The sequence below is a fragment of the Aethalodelphis obliquidens genome, unplaced genomic scaffold (genome assembly GCF_003676395.1).
Source record: "Aethalodelphis obliquidens isolate GAN/ISIS:26980383/991018 unplaced genomic scaffold, ASM367639v1 scaffold38, whole genome shotgun sequence".
NCBI lineage: Eukaryota > Metazoa > Chordata > Mammalia > Artiodactyla > Delphinidae > Aethalodelphis > Aethalodelphis obliquidens.
In genome coordinates this window covers 6,502,438-6,518,179 of record NW_020837982.1, presented here as the reverse complement: position 1 = coordinate 6,518,179, position 15,742 = coordinate 6,502,438, and the positions used below count along the sequence as shown (strand labels likewise).

The 15,742-nt window shown below is 52.3% G+C and overlaps 1 protein-coding gene and 1 long non-coding RNA gene across 2 annotated transcripts; both read left to right on the top strand.

Annotated features, from left to right (window-relative positions):
* Positions 1 to 5,420: 5,420 nt before the first annotated feature.
* Positions 5,421 to 9,433, top strand: LOC113632890 (uncharacterized). Its single transcript, XR_003437983.1, has 2 exons — positions 5,421 to 7,265; positions 8,382 to 9,433. It is a non-coding gene; the product is annotated as an uncharacterized LOC113632890 (long non-coding RNA).
* A 1,512-nt stretch (positions 9,434 to 10,945) lies between these two features.
* On the top strand, positions 10,946 to 15,742 carry TLCD2 (TLC domain containing 2). Its single transcript, XM_027130600.1, has 4 exons — positions 10,946 to 11,233; positions 11,458 to 11,540; positions 11,759 to 11,841; positions 12,395 to 15,742. Exons 1-4 carry the CDS (start codon positions 11,058 to 11,060, stop codon positions 12,845 to 12,847), a joined length of 795 nt encoding a protein of 264 aa, XP_026986401.1. The 5' UTR covers positions 10,946 to 11,057; the 3' UTR covers positions 12,848 to 15,742.

Genomic DNA, 15,742 nt, shown 5'->3' with positions numbered 1-15,742 from the left:
AAGTCCTAATTAGAGAGGAGACAGGAATGGCTCAGCCATGATCTAATTCCATCTATCTTTCTTGAAGGGGCAGCCAGAGCCCCTGACGTGCTTGGTCACATGACCTTGGGCAGTCATAACTTAACAGCCACCGTTTTTTTTTTTCATTTATTTATTTTTCATTTTTGGCTGCATTGGGTCTTCCTTACTGCACATGGGCTTTTTCTGGTTGCGGCGAGTGGGGGCTAATCTTCGTTGTGGTGTGTGAGCTTCTCATTGCTGTGGCTTCTCTTGTTACGGAGCACAGGGCTCTAGGCGCACGGGCTTCAGTAGTTGTGGCACGCAGGCTCTAGAGCACAGGTTCAGTAGTTGTGGTGCACGGGCTTAGTTGCTCCGCAGCACGTGGGAACTTCCCAGACCAGGGATCGAACCCATGTCCCCTGCAGTGGCAGGCAGATTCCCAACCACTGAGCCACCAGGGAAGCCCCACAACCCCTTTTAAGAAGATAGCTTTAGATCCGTTTTAGGATGAGGAAGCTGACTACCTTAGGTAACTTGCTTAGGTCACATAGCTAAGAAGTGGTAGACCAGGATTCAAACCCAGGCCTATCTCATTCTAAAACCAATGTTCTTCGTACTCCTTGGCCATGCAGTATTTGTTTTGTTTTTAAAATTTTATTGCAGTACAGTTGATTTACAATGTTGTTTTAGTTTCAGGTGTACAGCAAAGTGGTTCAGTTATACACATACATATATCCATTCTCTTTCAGATTCTTTTCCCATGTAGGTAATTACAGAATACTGAGTAGAGTTCCATGTGCTATACAGTAGGTCTTTGTTGGTTATCTATTTTATATATGTAATATATATGTATAATCCCAAGCTCCTAATTTATCCCTCCCCTCCCCGACATTTCCCCTTTGGTAACCATCATGCACTATTGTTTTTTCACCAGGGAAATTAGGTGTTCCTTGACAATCTTGTATCCCCAACATTGGTCTGAGTACCTGAGACCAAAGGATGGTCTGGAGGTAGTGACTGCTTCTTTTTTTTTTTTTAAATACTTATTTATTTATTTGGCTGTGCCGGGTCTTAGTTGCGGCATGTAGGATCTTCGTTTTGGCATGTGGAATTTTTGTTGTTGTTGTTGTTGTGGCATGCAGGATCTTTAGTTGCGGTATACGGGATCTTTCAGTTGCAGCATGCGGATGTAGTTCCCTGAGCAGGGATCGAACCCGGGCCCCCTGAATTGGGAGCACGGAGTCTTAACCACTGGACCACCAGGGAAGTTCCTTTGTGCGTGCTTCTTAGTGCCAATAAAATTTTGGTCCGCACGATCTTTGCTCTTCTCTCAGTTTACCTAGACTGAACAGGAGTTACTTTTTCTTTCTGCAAGTTTGTGCGTGCCCTGCCCTCTAGTGGTTTTGACTTGCAATGCAGCAATGACCTTGAGTGTAACTAACCTTATCTCTTACAGTTCTTTCCATCCCTTAAACAGGGATGTCCTTGCAATACTGGGCACTGGTGCCCTAAGATTTCTGGGGTACTGACACCTTCCCCAGTCTGAGCCCTAAAACCATGGTATTTCAAACTTTATTATGTACTTCTGATTGAGACGCTGGAATCTGAATTTTTTTGGGGGGGTGGAATCTGAATTTTTAACAAGCGCTAGATAATTCTGATGCAGGCAATCTGCAGTCCACATCTTGAGATCTAATGTTCTGTAACAGCTCTATTCTCAAGTGCTCCCTGAATCCCAACCCAAGCACACTTGGGCTTTAGGGAATCTGGTACCAAATTAGTCACTCTCCTTCACCAAACTCAGTATTGAGTTTCTGGGAAGTCATGGCTTGGAGGGTCAGGGAGAGAAGCTGCAGTAGCCCCAGCAGTTAGCCCATGCTGAGCGAGGTTAGCTCTTGCTGATCTGGCAAGGAGAAAAGTGAAGGAAGGTAGTGTTTAGTGCACCAACTGTGGGCCAGGTACTGTGCTAGGTGTTTTCAAACATATTCCTTTCTAAAACCCTACGATAAGCCATGAGTTTATTATTCATTCAATTTTGTAGATGAGGAAATTGAGGCTCAGAGATGTTAAGTATCTTCATCAAGCTTGCAACTGGTAAGAGTTGGAATTTGAATCCAAGTTTGTCTAACTCAGTGGTTCTCAATTGGGGGCGATTTTGGCCCCCAGGGGCCATTTGGTCATGTCTGGTGACCATTTTGATTGTCGTGGGGGGGTGCTAAAGGCATCTAGTGGCCCAGGGCTACCGCTAAACAAGCTACTATGTACAGGACAGCCGCCACAAGAAATTAGCCAGCGCAAAATGTCAATAGTGCTGTGATTGAGAAACCCTGGACTCAAAGCCTGTGCTTTTGCCCTATAGGGTGGGAGGGTGGGGACATGGAAAGTTAGAACAAAATGGGAAAGGGCCTACCCCAAGGGCCTTGGGTGAGAAGGAAATGGGACTTTTATGCTAAGGATAATGGAGAATGGGGGCAGCTGGTGAGATTTCTCTTTCTTCCAAGCTTGGCCAAGACCCTGCTCAGTTTCTCCCAACCTTGCCAAGTCAGTCCTGGGACTTCACACTAAGCTTGTCCTGGAGTGACCCCGACTCCCAGCTCAGGGCTGGGGCAAAATATTTACCTGAGTCTTCTGGCACAGGACTTCCCAGCCAAAGCCCCTGGTTCCTGGGGCCCTTGTGCTCCACCTGTAGCCCCTGGGAGGCTCCACAATAACACCTTTGCAGTGGGGGGTGAAAGTGTAAAACATGGAGCCGTGGAGGGCCAGGAGGTGTCTATGAACAGTTAGAAGTGGAGTAATGGGCAAAGCCAGGAGGATTCCCTTAGCAGGGCCCTTTCTCTTGAGCAGGAAGTAGGGAGCAGCTGGCCTGGGGAGCAGGGTTCTGACCCGGAGGAGGCTTGTTTCCACAGCCATTCCTCTTCTCTAGGTTTGGTCCTCAGCTTCACTGGACCTTCCCCAGTACCCATTCCTAGAGCACCCACACAGCCAGGCAGTCACCATTCTGGGCCTCCCCAGTACTGGCCTCCCAACTAGACCAGGGTAGGGCGGGTCTGAGCAGACAGTGCCGACAGGAAATACCTCTCGTTCCAGGCTCAGAGCCTCTGAAGAACTAACCAGCAGATTGGGGGAGGGAGAGGGGGGAGAGAAGGGGGAGGGAGGAGAAGGGGGGCAGGGGAGGGAGACAGTCTTGGAGTGAGAGGGGAGAGGAAAGAACACTCAAACAGGTCCCCCATATTTGGGGTTTCATCTCCTTCCTTCCCTCACCACCCATGGGGGGGTGGGGATAAAGGGATAAAGGAGGGCAGAACTGGAGGAGGATGTGGTAACAGCTGATTCGTCCCCTGAGGTCACACTTCCCAACAATCAGCTGTTACTGGGGTGGAAGGCAGGAAGTTTCCTTAAAGGCACAACGTTCTGAACACAGGTTCGGCATTCTGGAGCTCCTAGGAGCCATAGCAATCACTTGGTGGAGCCCCTCTTTAAAACGGAAGCAACTATCTCACACTCCAGGCTGTTATCTTCACCCCGCCAATTGGGAGCTTATGGAAAAGTCATGGATCCCTCTCCACACTTTCCTCTTTGGTGGTGGTGGAGAGATGCGAGTGATTGAGGTGGGGTGGGTCTCAGGCTTGCCCCTTTAACTAAGCGGTTCGACAGCTTTTGCCAAGTCATTGGGTTCCTTTCCATTTTTTGTGTTTTTTTCCCCCCCTTTGGCCCATCCTCCCGCCCCTCTATGCTCTGATTGGCCTCTGGGGAAGGAGCAGCCTCCTCATTGGTCTCCACCTTTGAAATCTCTTCCCTAAGTAGGCCTGAGACGGTGAAAAGCTTCTGGGGGGCGGGACAGAATGGGGGTATTGGGCAGAGGACGGGGTTGCTAGCCAGTTGCACTTTGGCCCGGCCCGGCCCGGGCCCTAGTTGCTGACCACAAGTCTTCCTTCTACCCTCAGGTGAAGACTCTGCTATAAATCTTTCGTTAGGAAGCTGCTGCTTGAGAGGCTTTGTCCTCTGTGACTGGGGCGAGACATCTTCTAGCAGAAGTCTCCTCTGATTAGGAAGGCTCCAGGAGAGGTGGAGTAGATCTCTCCATTGAAAGCTGGGGCCAGCCGAGGTGGGCAGTCCTCCCTCCCCCAAAAGCCCCCAGGAGTCCTCATTCCAAAGGAAGAGTCTGGCTGCCCTGGGGGCTGATTTCCACCTTCAGTTCTCCTCACTCCTGCTGCCTCTCTTCCTCCACCTTTCCTGAGAGATCTATCGCCTCCTGCAAGAGCTCAGTGAATCCGTTTGGGGGCTGTCTAAAAGAACCACTCACGGCTCCAAAAAGGAGGGGCTGTAGCCCTTTAAGGACCTCGCCGGGATGGATTCAGAGATGAGTTTAAAAATGCCAACTCACAGAGCGCGCTGGATTCTGGGAACGAGGTGTCAGACCGAGAACTACACTGACCAGTATGCACTGCAAACACACACGCCTTTACTTCCTTCTGCTTTTTAGGACTCGGGTTTGACGTAGCGCCCCTCTAAGCATGTTAGCCTAGGCGGAGGGCTGAGCCACACCTTTTCACCTATTGGCCAGCTCGCAACTTGGTGGGCGTGGCCTAGCGCTACTCCACTAGGCAAAGGGGTGGCTTCCTTGCCAGTCAGAGCTAAGACGGTCGGGGAGGCGGGACCAGGGCTAAGCGCTGGCGCCCTCGAGTGGGTGTGGTCACGCTGCCCAGCAGTGGGCGGTGATTGGCCCTGGGCGGTGCAATCGCAGCTTGTGCGTCACGACGCCGCCAGCTGATCGCAGACTGTAGCCGGTGTGTGCTGGGCGCTGGGAAGAGACAGCGCCGCCGGCCGTGGGGATCGGACGCACTGATTTGCTCCCCTACCCTCAGCACCCCCCCACCCAGCACCAGGTGGGTGTGAGATGGGGTCCCGGCCGCACAGGAGGGAACCATGCTAACGGGGTAATGGGGGAAAGTAGGGTCCTGACGGCCACACCCTGCCCTTCCGGGGGAGGGGAGAGGGGGCGGCGGAGGCTCGGGCGCTCCGGGGGAGAGGGGCCTGGACTGGCTGGAGTAGTGTGTCAGGAGGTTTAAAGAAGGAGTCCGGGACAGTAGGCGTGCGGAGGGTTTTGCTGAGTAGCTGGGAGAAAGACGAGGGGCCGGAGGGCTGGGGGCGGCTAACCTCGGCGCCCTCTGGTCGAGGATACGGGAGCCGGCCTCCCAGCTTGGGGAGGATTTGGACTGGGCGGGTAGCGGGGAGGTGCTTTGCCTCTACCGGCACTCATTGGGTCAGGGCCAGTTGAGCGCCCTGGCAGGGAAGGGGTCTCTGGGCGGGCCGGCCCCTCCTCTCGTTCCCTCCAGGGGATGTTATGTAAGGGGGGAGGGGAGAGGAGTAGGGGGCGGCGGTGCGGGGGGGGGCCTTATGCAACCCAAAGGTTACAGTTTCACCGCGGGTTGGTGGGGGGAGAAGGCAGGAGGAGAGCCTGGAAACTCTAACCCCCCCCTCCCCAGCCTAACTGGCCGTCTTGGGCCGAGAGAAGGTCACCTCTGCACCTCCCCCCAGCCTGTCCGGTTGTGGGGCCCCTAGCCCAGGCCTGGCCCTGACCGCCTGGGAAGCCGGCTGGCTGGGTGGGGCGCCTGGGTTAGTCATCACTGGGCTCCCTCTCTCCCCACCTCTCGGCCAACTCTTGGCCCCTCCCCGTGGCCTCTGGCTAGGCTATTGCCCCCACCTCCCTTCGGCTGTAGTTCCAGCCTCCAACTCATTTGGCCTGTCATCCTGGCTGTCAGACTGGGCTAGGAGCTGTCAGGGTGCCAAAGGGCTGATGGAGCAGCTGGTCAGAGGGTCAGTGCCCTGGGCCCACCCCGCCCTGCAGCCAAGGGCACCTGCTTGGCACAGACTCTCAGCAGCAGCTGAGTCCTATGGGCTGAACAGAGCCTGCTCAGACAGAGAGGAGTGGGAAGGAGTTGGACTGGTCACCTGGGAGAAGGAAGATACCACAAAGTTCATGCCTCCCAAGAGGGTTTTGTAATTTGAAAACCTCCCACCCTAATCTTTCTTACCCTCGGAGTATAGAAATCTCAAGGCAGGACCGCCTTGGCTCCTTAAACTGGCATGGGCCATGCCCTCGGACTAAGTGTCAGCACAGACCCACCCTCCCAAGCTCACAGCCCTCAAGTCTGCCACACCCCCAGCCCCCTCCCTGGGCCATGCTGCAGGGCCCGGCTTTTCCTGCTGATTCATGCGTTGGAACTGTGGGGGCGGGGCTTGGAACTTGGAACAAAGTTCAGACATGGAGGGGACGGCAGACAGCCTGGAATTCATACCAGATGTACCCGGAATGTGCAAGCGGAATGCCTGGCATTTAAGAGTCCTGGGGAAGCTGCCCAACCACCCTGCCCTACCTCCCTCCCCTCCAGCCTCTGGTCCCCTGTCTTCTCCTCACAGTCCCAGGAGCCTCTGCTGACCTTCTTCCAAACTCTAGACCTCCTCCCTTCCTCACTCTTCCCCAGATGTAAGCCCCCCAAAACTCTTCTTCCAGCTGAACTCCCTGGGACCAAGTCAGTTGGGCTGATCCCTGAACTCGCATTTCTGGATCTGAGGTACAGCTTCTCACCTAATACCTGGCTGACTGGTGAGGTGTGTCCAGGCTCCCAAGTCCTGCCCTCTCAGTGCTGAGGAGGCTGGGGGCCGCTGTGGGTAGCTGGGGCAAGAGGGGGTGGTGGTGAGAGCAGATATGGGTTTCTACAGCCTTCAGTTCTGGAAAGAGGAGCAAGGAAATAGGTTTAGAGCTGCCTCTTGTCTCTCACTGAGGAGCTCAGGTCAGAGCCAAGAACCCTTCATTAGAAGGTTGACCATCTTCTGGGGCTGCACTTTGATGGCCAGGGCAACAGTGTCCCTGTGACATGGCCCTGCTCAGATCTTCCCCATTTTTCCTTCCTTTCCCTTTAGGCACCTGTACCTCCCACATCCTCACCTGGCTGAGCCGCAGTAGTTCTTCAGTGGCAAGCTTTATGTCCTGACCCAGCTAAAGCTGCCAGTTGAAGAACTGTTGCCCTCTGCCCCTGGCTTCGAGGAGGAGGAGGAAGAAGAGAAGAAGCTGCCTTCCCCTCATCTGGAAGGTGACAGAACTGGGTCTGGGAAGGTCTGAACAGCGAGCGTGATGATACCTTTGGGAAAGGGAACCCTATTCAGCTGGAGAACCTTCACCCAGATTGAGCCAGCAGGAGAGAAAATTTCAGATTAGAGACCTTGGCTGAATTGGGGAATAGATGGCTCTGACTACACCCAAGGTTAGTTGGTCTCTGTGTGACAATGGGAAGAAGTGGAGCAAAGAAAACCCTGCCTACCCCTTTACCTAGATGTCTTTCCTGACCCTCCTTCCTTCCTCGTCCCCCCTTCTTTCCTACTGGCCTTTCCAAGTTCAAAAGTAAGTTTCCTCTTCAGGGAAAAGGTCATACTGAGACTCCCATCTGAGTAGTCATCCCCCTGCTCTTAATTTTTCCCCGTATTTCCTTAGTCTGGCCCAGACTCTAGATTCAGGGATACTTACCTCTATGTGAGACGCTTAGACCTCCTGTCTCATCTTCTCCACCTGTGAGGTGGGGCAATCACACAGTTGAGCATGCGTGAGGGAATCAGAAGCCCACTTGTGTGGACTCAGAGCCTGGGCTCTCCACAGTGGGTGGGAACAAAACAGCTTTTCACATAAGCTGTTGCCCTTCCCCCATCCCTGACCAGAACCCCAGGAGCTGGGGGTGGAGGTTGGAGGGAGGGACTAGGGTTAGACCAATGCAAGGGGCTGCTGGGAAATCAGTCTCTGCATTGACTTCCCACCAATCAAAGGTGTCCCAGGCTTCCCCTGCCTCCCAAAGCAGGGCTGCAGCCCCTGATGGGTTCCAGCTGCCACTGCTCTCTTCCCGCACTCACTTTTCCAGGATAGTGTGTGAGATTTAGCTCAGGCCTGTGCACGCTGGAAATTCTCCCCTCCAGCAACCAGAAGAGATAGGTTATGGGATGTAATCCCTTTAGGGGCATCAGGCAGAGTAAACTTGCCACCCCCAGCTCCTGATCTAATGTCACTCTAAGGCTCAGGCTCTGGTGTGGTTCAGCCTTGGCCCAGTCTCCCTGTCTGAAGGTGACCAAGTTCAGGGGTTACAGGAAGCTGTTTGTTCTATTTGGGGGCAGAAGTTGTGCAGGGAGCTGGGTCCTATTCTCCATTTATGAGAAACAGATTTAGGGCAGAGTAGATCACCGAACCCACCCTTCTGCAGCCTAAGCTGGATGTGTATGGGACTGTGGTAGAGGGGGGTGGGTAGACTGGTCCACTCATAGGCTGCCACAAGGGTCGCTCTGTCCCTAGACATTGCTTCCATCCTTTCTTCCCCTCCTCGCTTCACTGGCCGCAGTGTCTCCCTCCAGCCTTGGGTATGTGGCTCTGCCATCCTCACCCATCATGGAGCAGAAATGAGGAAGAGCAGCCTGGGAACACAGAGGCAGGCAGAAGACTAGTGAAGGACCAGGCCTGGAGAGCACAGGGCCCTGTCTGGACATCTGCTGAGGGGGGCCCATAGAGGCCAGGAGAGCCCCAGGAGGAGGGAGAACGGCCAGCCTCCATCGAGGACAAGCTTCCAGCCATCTACTTCATTCTCCGTTGCTCTCCAGTCGTTCTGCCTCCCTCAGAGATGTGGGACCATGTTAAAGCGTCCTTGGCTTCATCCTGCTGCTTCCACCTCTCCCCACCATGTAATTTAGCTGTGAAAGGACATATGCAGAAAATTCTTAAAAGAAATTCAAATGGATTTGAATGTGTGGGAAAAAATGTGTGCTTCATTAGTAATTAAAGAGAGGCAAATATAGCTGAAAGCATTTTTCCCGTAGCAAACTATAACAGAAAAAAAAATAAGACCCAGTTATTGGCAAAGGAGTACTAAAATAACACTCTCTACATTGCATATGGGCGTACAAATTGGTACAGCCTTACTGATGTCAGTTTGGTAATATGTATCAAACATCCTAAAAGTTTCCATGGCCTTTGACCTAGTAGTTCTACATTTGGGAGTTTATCCTAAGGAAATAATTAAAGATTAGTTTAAACGATGTTCATCCCAGCACTGCAGTAGAGAAAAATGAGAAGCAACTATCTGGTTGGGAATTGATTCCTTTTCTGCTATAATTGAAATTTGCAAGAGGGGGTTGCTTAAGTAAATTATTGTATATCCATCCGGATGGTGGGGTGGAGTGCTGCGCAGCCATTAAAAGTCACATAGAAGAACATTTGACTGCAAAGAAAAATGCTCCTTGAACATTCAAAAGGTTATAAAAATGGTGTATATTATGTGATCTCAATTTTGTTTTTATACGTAAAACAGTCTGAAAAAGACTGACGACATACTCCAAATTGTTAATAATAGTAGTTACCTTTGAATGATGGAATAAAATAGTTGTAATTTTTCTGTTTGGTTTTCTGTAGTTGCCAAATTTTCTACATTAATTGTGTATGACTTCCATATAATAAAATTTAAAAGAATTAGTGTAGGGCTTCCCTGGTGGCGCAGTGGTTGAGAGTCCGCCTGCCGACGCGGGGGACACGGGTTTGTGCCCCGGTCCAGGAAGATCCCACATGCCGCGGAGCGGCTGGGCCCGTGAGCCATGGCCACTGAGCCTGCGCGTCCGGAGCCTGTGCTCCGCAATGGGAGAGACCACAACAGTGAGAGGCCCGCGTACCGCAAAAATAAATAAATAAATAAAAAAGAATCAGTGTAATTTTTAAAACTTTTGGAGAGGTGGGTGTGGAAGAAATGAAGGGATGCCCCCAGCCCCATTCGTTTAATGGGGTTTTGGTGGAGGAGGAGGGTTGTGAGAACGTTTGGGGGAGCACCTATTCGTTTATGAATTTTATTCTTTGGGAGTGGCTGGAATCCACCCTCTCCTGTACAGGGAACAGCTCTCTGAATTGGTGACAGCCATCTAAAGAGGTGTGGAGTGGAGTAAGACAGAAGGAAAACAAGTAAAAACCTGTCAGTCTTCGGGAGAGGGAAATCTCCCCGGCCCCAAGGCCGAAAGGTTCTAGAATCCTAACAGTCCTGTCTCTAAAAGCAAGATGGGTCTTTGTTTTTGTCTTTGATTCTGCCCCAATCTTGAGGTGACCCTGTGTGACCTCTCCTTGCCTCCTCAGATTGGAAGAGATACTCACTTTCCCCCTAACAGGTACCAAGCCCTGGGGGAGGGGTGCTTTTCAAGGCTATAGGGCTGAGTGGTTCCTTTTTGCCTCCCCTTCCTAATGATAAGGCTCCTCTGGAGGGCCCCCAAAAGAGCTTAGGGGAGGAGCCCCGGTGGGTCGCTTCTGCAAAATGGGAGCTGTTGTTCCCTATGAGAGATACTATGTAAGGGCGCAGGACACCTGGAGTTACGGTACGGGGTTGCTGGGATGTGTTAAAGGTCTGGAAACCTCGTAAGTGGTGGCTCTAAGGAAGTGAGCTGCCCCCTTCCCCACAACCGAGACCGGGGTGGGGCGCGGGGCAGACTGGTGGCGAGGCGTAAGCACGTGGGAGTGGGTTTGCTCTGGCCTCTAACTTCAGGGCTGCGTGGGTGGGGTGGGTCGGAAGAGCAGCAGGTGAAAGGTTAGAGAGGGGAAAGGAGGGGAAAGTTAATGGGGCTGGGCCTCTGGGAGTGTCAGGTGAGATTAGTCACCCATTTCTGGATTTGCGAGGACTTCGGGACACATGGGGCTTGGGAAGACCCCTATCGACATCCCGGAAAGCCTCCCTGAGCTCCGTTTCAGGGTTTGGTCCCGGGAAGCCCCCTACCAGACATCCCCCGCTGGGGCGGGACACGATCGGTTGCTGTGGCTCCAGGGGCGGTGGCCCACGGCTGCTCCAATCACCACCCAGCCGGGGGTTGGGGGCGTGGACGAGCCCTAGAAAAGTTAAGGCGGAATCCGTAGGCGGGGCGGGCGGGGGAGTCCAGGGGTGCAGCCTTGCCGGGAAACTGGTTCGCAGTCCCCGCAGGGGGCGTTGGATGTGTCGGGACTGAGAGCTCAGGAGCCCAAGGGACGGATCCGGACCTAGCCAGCCCGCCAGGCCATGGCGCCCTCTGGGCTCCTCGTGATCGGCGCCTCCTTCGCCGCCTTCCGGGGGCTGCACTGGGGGCTGCAGCTTCTGCCCACGCCGGGATCTGCTGCCCAGGACCGTTGGAAGTGGCGGAACATCTGTGTCTCCCTGGTTCACAGCCTGCTTACGGGGGCCGGGGCGCTACTCGGGTGCGGGGCTTAGGGGTTTGGGAGGCACCGTGGTGAGGGTGAGAGAGAGGGGTGGAAGGCTGAGATTAGAAGACCCGGCGGCACCTTTAGAATCAATGTGAGGCCTCGAGAGTCTGAGACTGGGGTGGGGATGTAGATGGGTGGGCGGTGTGGATACGTCCACGGCGGGAGAATAAGATCTGGGTCTGCACAGACGCTGACCATTGCTCCCCCATCTCCTCCAGGCTGTCGCTCTACCCTCAGATGGCCGCCGACCCGATTCATGGCCACCCGCCCTGGGCCCTGGTGCTGGTGGCTATATCTGTGGGTGAGTCTGCAGGGAAGGCTGAACCGGTTTGGGGTGGGGGACAACCTTCCAACGGTGGGGTCTCCTTCCCTGGCCCGGCCCGCGATGGGGTTAAATGTTTCTGGCGGCTTTACTGAGAGAAACTCAAGAGCTGGGAAAAGGAGGGAGTGGAGATTCCTCTCCAGACGGTACGCTGGCTTGGAGGAAGCCTAACACCACCCTCCCCTCCTTGCCCCCAGGTTATTTCCTAGCCGATGGAGCTGACATGCTGTGGAACCAGACGTTGGGCCAGGCCTGGGAACTTCTTTGTCACCATTTGGTGGTGAGACTTGGGGAGAGGCAAGACAGGAAAGGAGGGATGCCTAGCCTGGGGTCCCCAATCTCTCACCAATTTTCTGTCCTATGACTTCCCAGAGAGTCTGAGCCCTGCTGGTGCTTGATCCTCCCAACCTTAGGCTGAATTGGGGGGGAGGGGATTGACTGCTGGCCACTGCTGGGAGTCTGAGCACTGTCTGCGGAGATTGTATTCCCACAGGTGTGGGAAACGTTGACTATGGAGCTTTTCTGAGGAGAGGGAGCCCCAGTATAGGGCGTGGGGATGGGTGTGAAAGCACAGGAATGCAAATGAAGGGGGTGGGGTTCCGTGCAGATGCTACAGCTCCAGGGGAGACAGCCTAGGCGCCAAACCTGCTTCAATTCTATGGAAGGGTTGTTTCAAGCCCATTCAGGCCCCTACCATAAGGGTAAGCATAAGATAGGGTTTCGGGGAGGGGTGCCCCAAAATGCTTGGGAGCCCCTGTCAAGGACTGGGATATTGGAACATGATGGGTGGTAGGTCATGGAAGGTCCTCTGACCTCTGACCTTGGCTCCCCAGGTAGTGAGCTGCCTCAGCACCGCCATTCTCTCTGGCCACTATGTGGGCTTCTCTGTGGTGTCTCTGCTCCTGGAGCTGAACTCCACCTGCCTGCACCTACGGAAGCTGCTGCTGCTTTCTCGCCAGGCCCCATCCCTGGCCTTCAGTGTGACTAGCTGGGCCACCCTGGCTACCCTGGCCCTCTTCCGCCTGGTTCCGCTGGGATGGATGAGTCTGTGGCTGATCCGGCAACACCACCAGATACCTATTGCTCTGGTCATCCTTGGTGGAACTGGACTGGTCACTGTGGGTGCTACGAGCATCACACTGGGTGTCCGCATTTTGGTCAGTGATGTCCTGCGGTCTCGGCCCCGCCCACCCATCCCTGAGCACAAGGAAACCAAGGGCACCAGGACTTGTTGCGATGGTGAGCCTGTCACCAGGGATGATTCTACTCTCAACCTGAAAGACTGAAGAGAAGCCTCAGGCTCCTCCTCTGCCAGTCCTGGGGGAGGTAGAACCAGGACAAGGAGATGGTGGTCTTCAATACACTGTCCCCCAGGGGTAAGGCCTGGACTGGGTTTTCAGTATCTCAGTTCCTCTTCCAGCTAACTCCTGCATTCCTAGGATCTGAGAAGAAATGCTAATAATATTCATGGATGGGTGGGAACCTGAGCTATTGTTCACTGAATCCCATCATCAGTTGACCGCCCTTTCCAGCAAACTAACTCCAGAGGTATAGCCTGTGTTACCAATAAAGGGTGGCAGGATGCGTGAAGCTGGATGAAAGTGCCAATGGGAACAGAGACCCTTCGCTTTAGCACAGGAACGGATGAGGAAAGATGAAGTCCTACTAGGATCAGAGAGAGATCTAGTACCAAAGGGGTGGGGTTGGAGAGAAGAGAGACCTCACCTATGACCAAATTATGGCAGAGGGAGGAGGGCACAACAGGTGAACAGGTGCTATGCGTAGCCAGTAGGGATGGACATAACGGTTGCCAAGAGACAGAAGAAATTGGACCACAACAACTGCTGGTGATATTTCTGGTTCTCAAAGTCACACTATTCTGTTTGTACTTCACCTTAGTCCTACTGTGTCCAGCATGTTCCTTTTGCTTTTTTTTTAATGTCTTCTGACCTTTTCAAAGAAAATGCAGATTCTTAGAGGAATGAGCACGGGGCTAGGTCTGTCTTCTCAGGACTGTACCGAAGTCCAGAGCCATAGCAGGAACTCAACCACCCGTTCTGGGTGCCCAGAGTAGGGTCTTCCCAGGGCCAGGCTTTCATGGAAGAACGAGGGCAGAGGCAGAAGCAGATGAGGTACGGCTTCCGCTCAGCTGCAGAGGAATTAAGGAATATCTGACTCTCTTCTGGGATTCATTTGCAAGCTCCCCTTTCTCCCCTGCTACTTCTACTGCATTTTTTTCTGTTGCACAAGACCCCTCCCTTCTTCAGGCAGAACATCCAGGTTATGGGAAGTGTAAGCAGATTAAAGTTGCTATTCTACTAAACAATGGACAGAAATAGATAACCCTTAATTATCCACAGAAAAGATACATGAGCAAAAGCCAGAGACAGGAAGATGAACGCATAAAGTGGAGCTTGAGAGAGACAAAGGGAATGAAAGAAACAGACATGTACTGATTGAAGGACAGATAGAAAAAGATTTGCTACAGAAACGAAGAGAGACGGAGGGCAAGACAGAATCCTTGGCAGAAATAGAGAAAGTCTGTTATAGATGCAGAGAAGAACGAAAATCATAGAATTGGTTAAATGGTCATAAACAAAGAGGACAAGCAAAATGGAAATAAAGGCTGACAGGAAGGGATCCCAAAGGTGGAAGGTACAGATAGTCTAGACAGTGAAACAGGGAGAGTGAGTGACAAGGAGGAACCACCAGATTCCCAGGAGACAGAGGTAATAGTGGCTGGTAGATTAGCAGAGGGAGACGAGAGAGAGGTGGAAATAGAGATGAGGGGGATGAGTCAGGGGAGCTGAGAAGCAGAAGAACAGAAGGTGGAGGAGGCAGTCAATGGAAAGATTCATTGACAGAAAAAGCAGGCAATATGTTGAGTTGGAGACGGGCAGAAAGACAAAGGACAAACAGCTACAGTGCACAACCCAGAGACAGGGGTTGACAGGAACTGAGAGGCAGAGACTGGTAGGACGATGAGAAGTAAGAATCGGGGATGTGAAATGACAGAAGAATAAGCAAAGGAACTGAAGAGAAGCACAGAAAACGGGGGTGGGGGAGGGCAGAATGGTGAAATTAACATCCAGAGGAAGGAAGGAGGAAAAGGAGGGAGCACAGAGATGGAGAGAGGAAAAACCATCGTATAGATGGGATAAAAGAGAGAGAGGGACTGTGAGATATCCCCATCAGAGAGTCATTAAAACCAAAGCACAAAGGGGGAAAATGATGAACAGAGACTGAGGAGAAACTGCGACAGTTGGAAGTAAACGCAGGCAGAAAACGAGCAGAGGGTTTGAATGTAATCAGACTAAAACCAGAGATGCAAAGGTGTGGAAGTTGAGGTAGAGAAACAAAGCAGAATTCTGTCAGAGTTTGTCCTTAACAGAAGTAGTATCTTCAAACCTCAATTTGCTATTTTAACCAAATGCCTTGATTAATGAAAACATTGTTTTCAGCTTTCAAAGAAAAAGAAATGTGACAAACCCATGGGAGGAATCTCTTCCCTATGTGTTCGTGTCAATATTGATTCATTCCCAGCCCTACACCTTTTCTTTTGCCACTGCCATGAATTCATGGTCCAAGTGAGTTCCCTTCTTGGGAAAACTTGGTAGTATCTATGAAGGGTGCCCAAGAACTTGACCATTAGGGAAATATGGCTATTTCTATGGGTAAACTAGTAAAACCCATACAGGAAGGGATTAGCTAGCTGTGCAGGTAGGACATAAGTGGACACTTGAAGAATTTGGGATCACACACAAATTTCCATCATGGAGACCCAGTGAAACTTCAGGAAGGCAGGACTAGAATCGTGATTAAAATTTAGTGGACATCTCATCAACTGGACCAGCTATAGATGGTGGACCAGATAGAGATGAGATGATGGGAATCAAAGAGCAATACTGGGAGCCTGGAAAAGAGAAGCTCAAAATTGCAGAGGTTGGCAGATGCTGTATTTGGTACAATGAGTTGGGTCACCATGGTGGTGCTGTCAGACCTCACCATGGCCCAGTGAAGTGGTCCTCAAGACTGATTCCATCCATGCCTAGTGAGCTACTGGCTAATGAATTCTGTCTTCTGGCACAGGGGAGGGGCTTTCCTGGATGGGAAACGTTGATATTTTATGGTCTCAGAACACTATCCTGATCAAAAATTAATAAATTGCTATACAAATAATA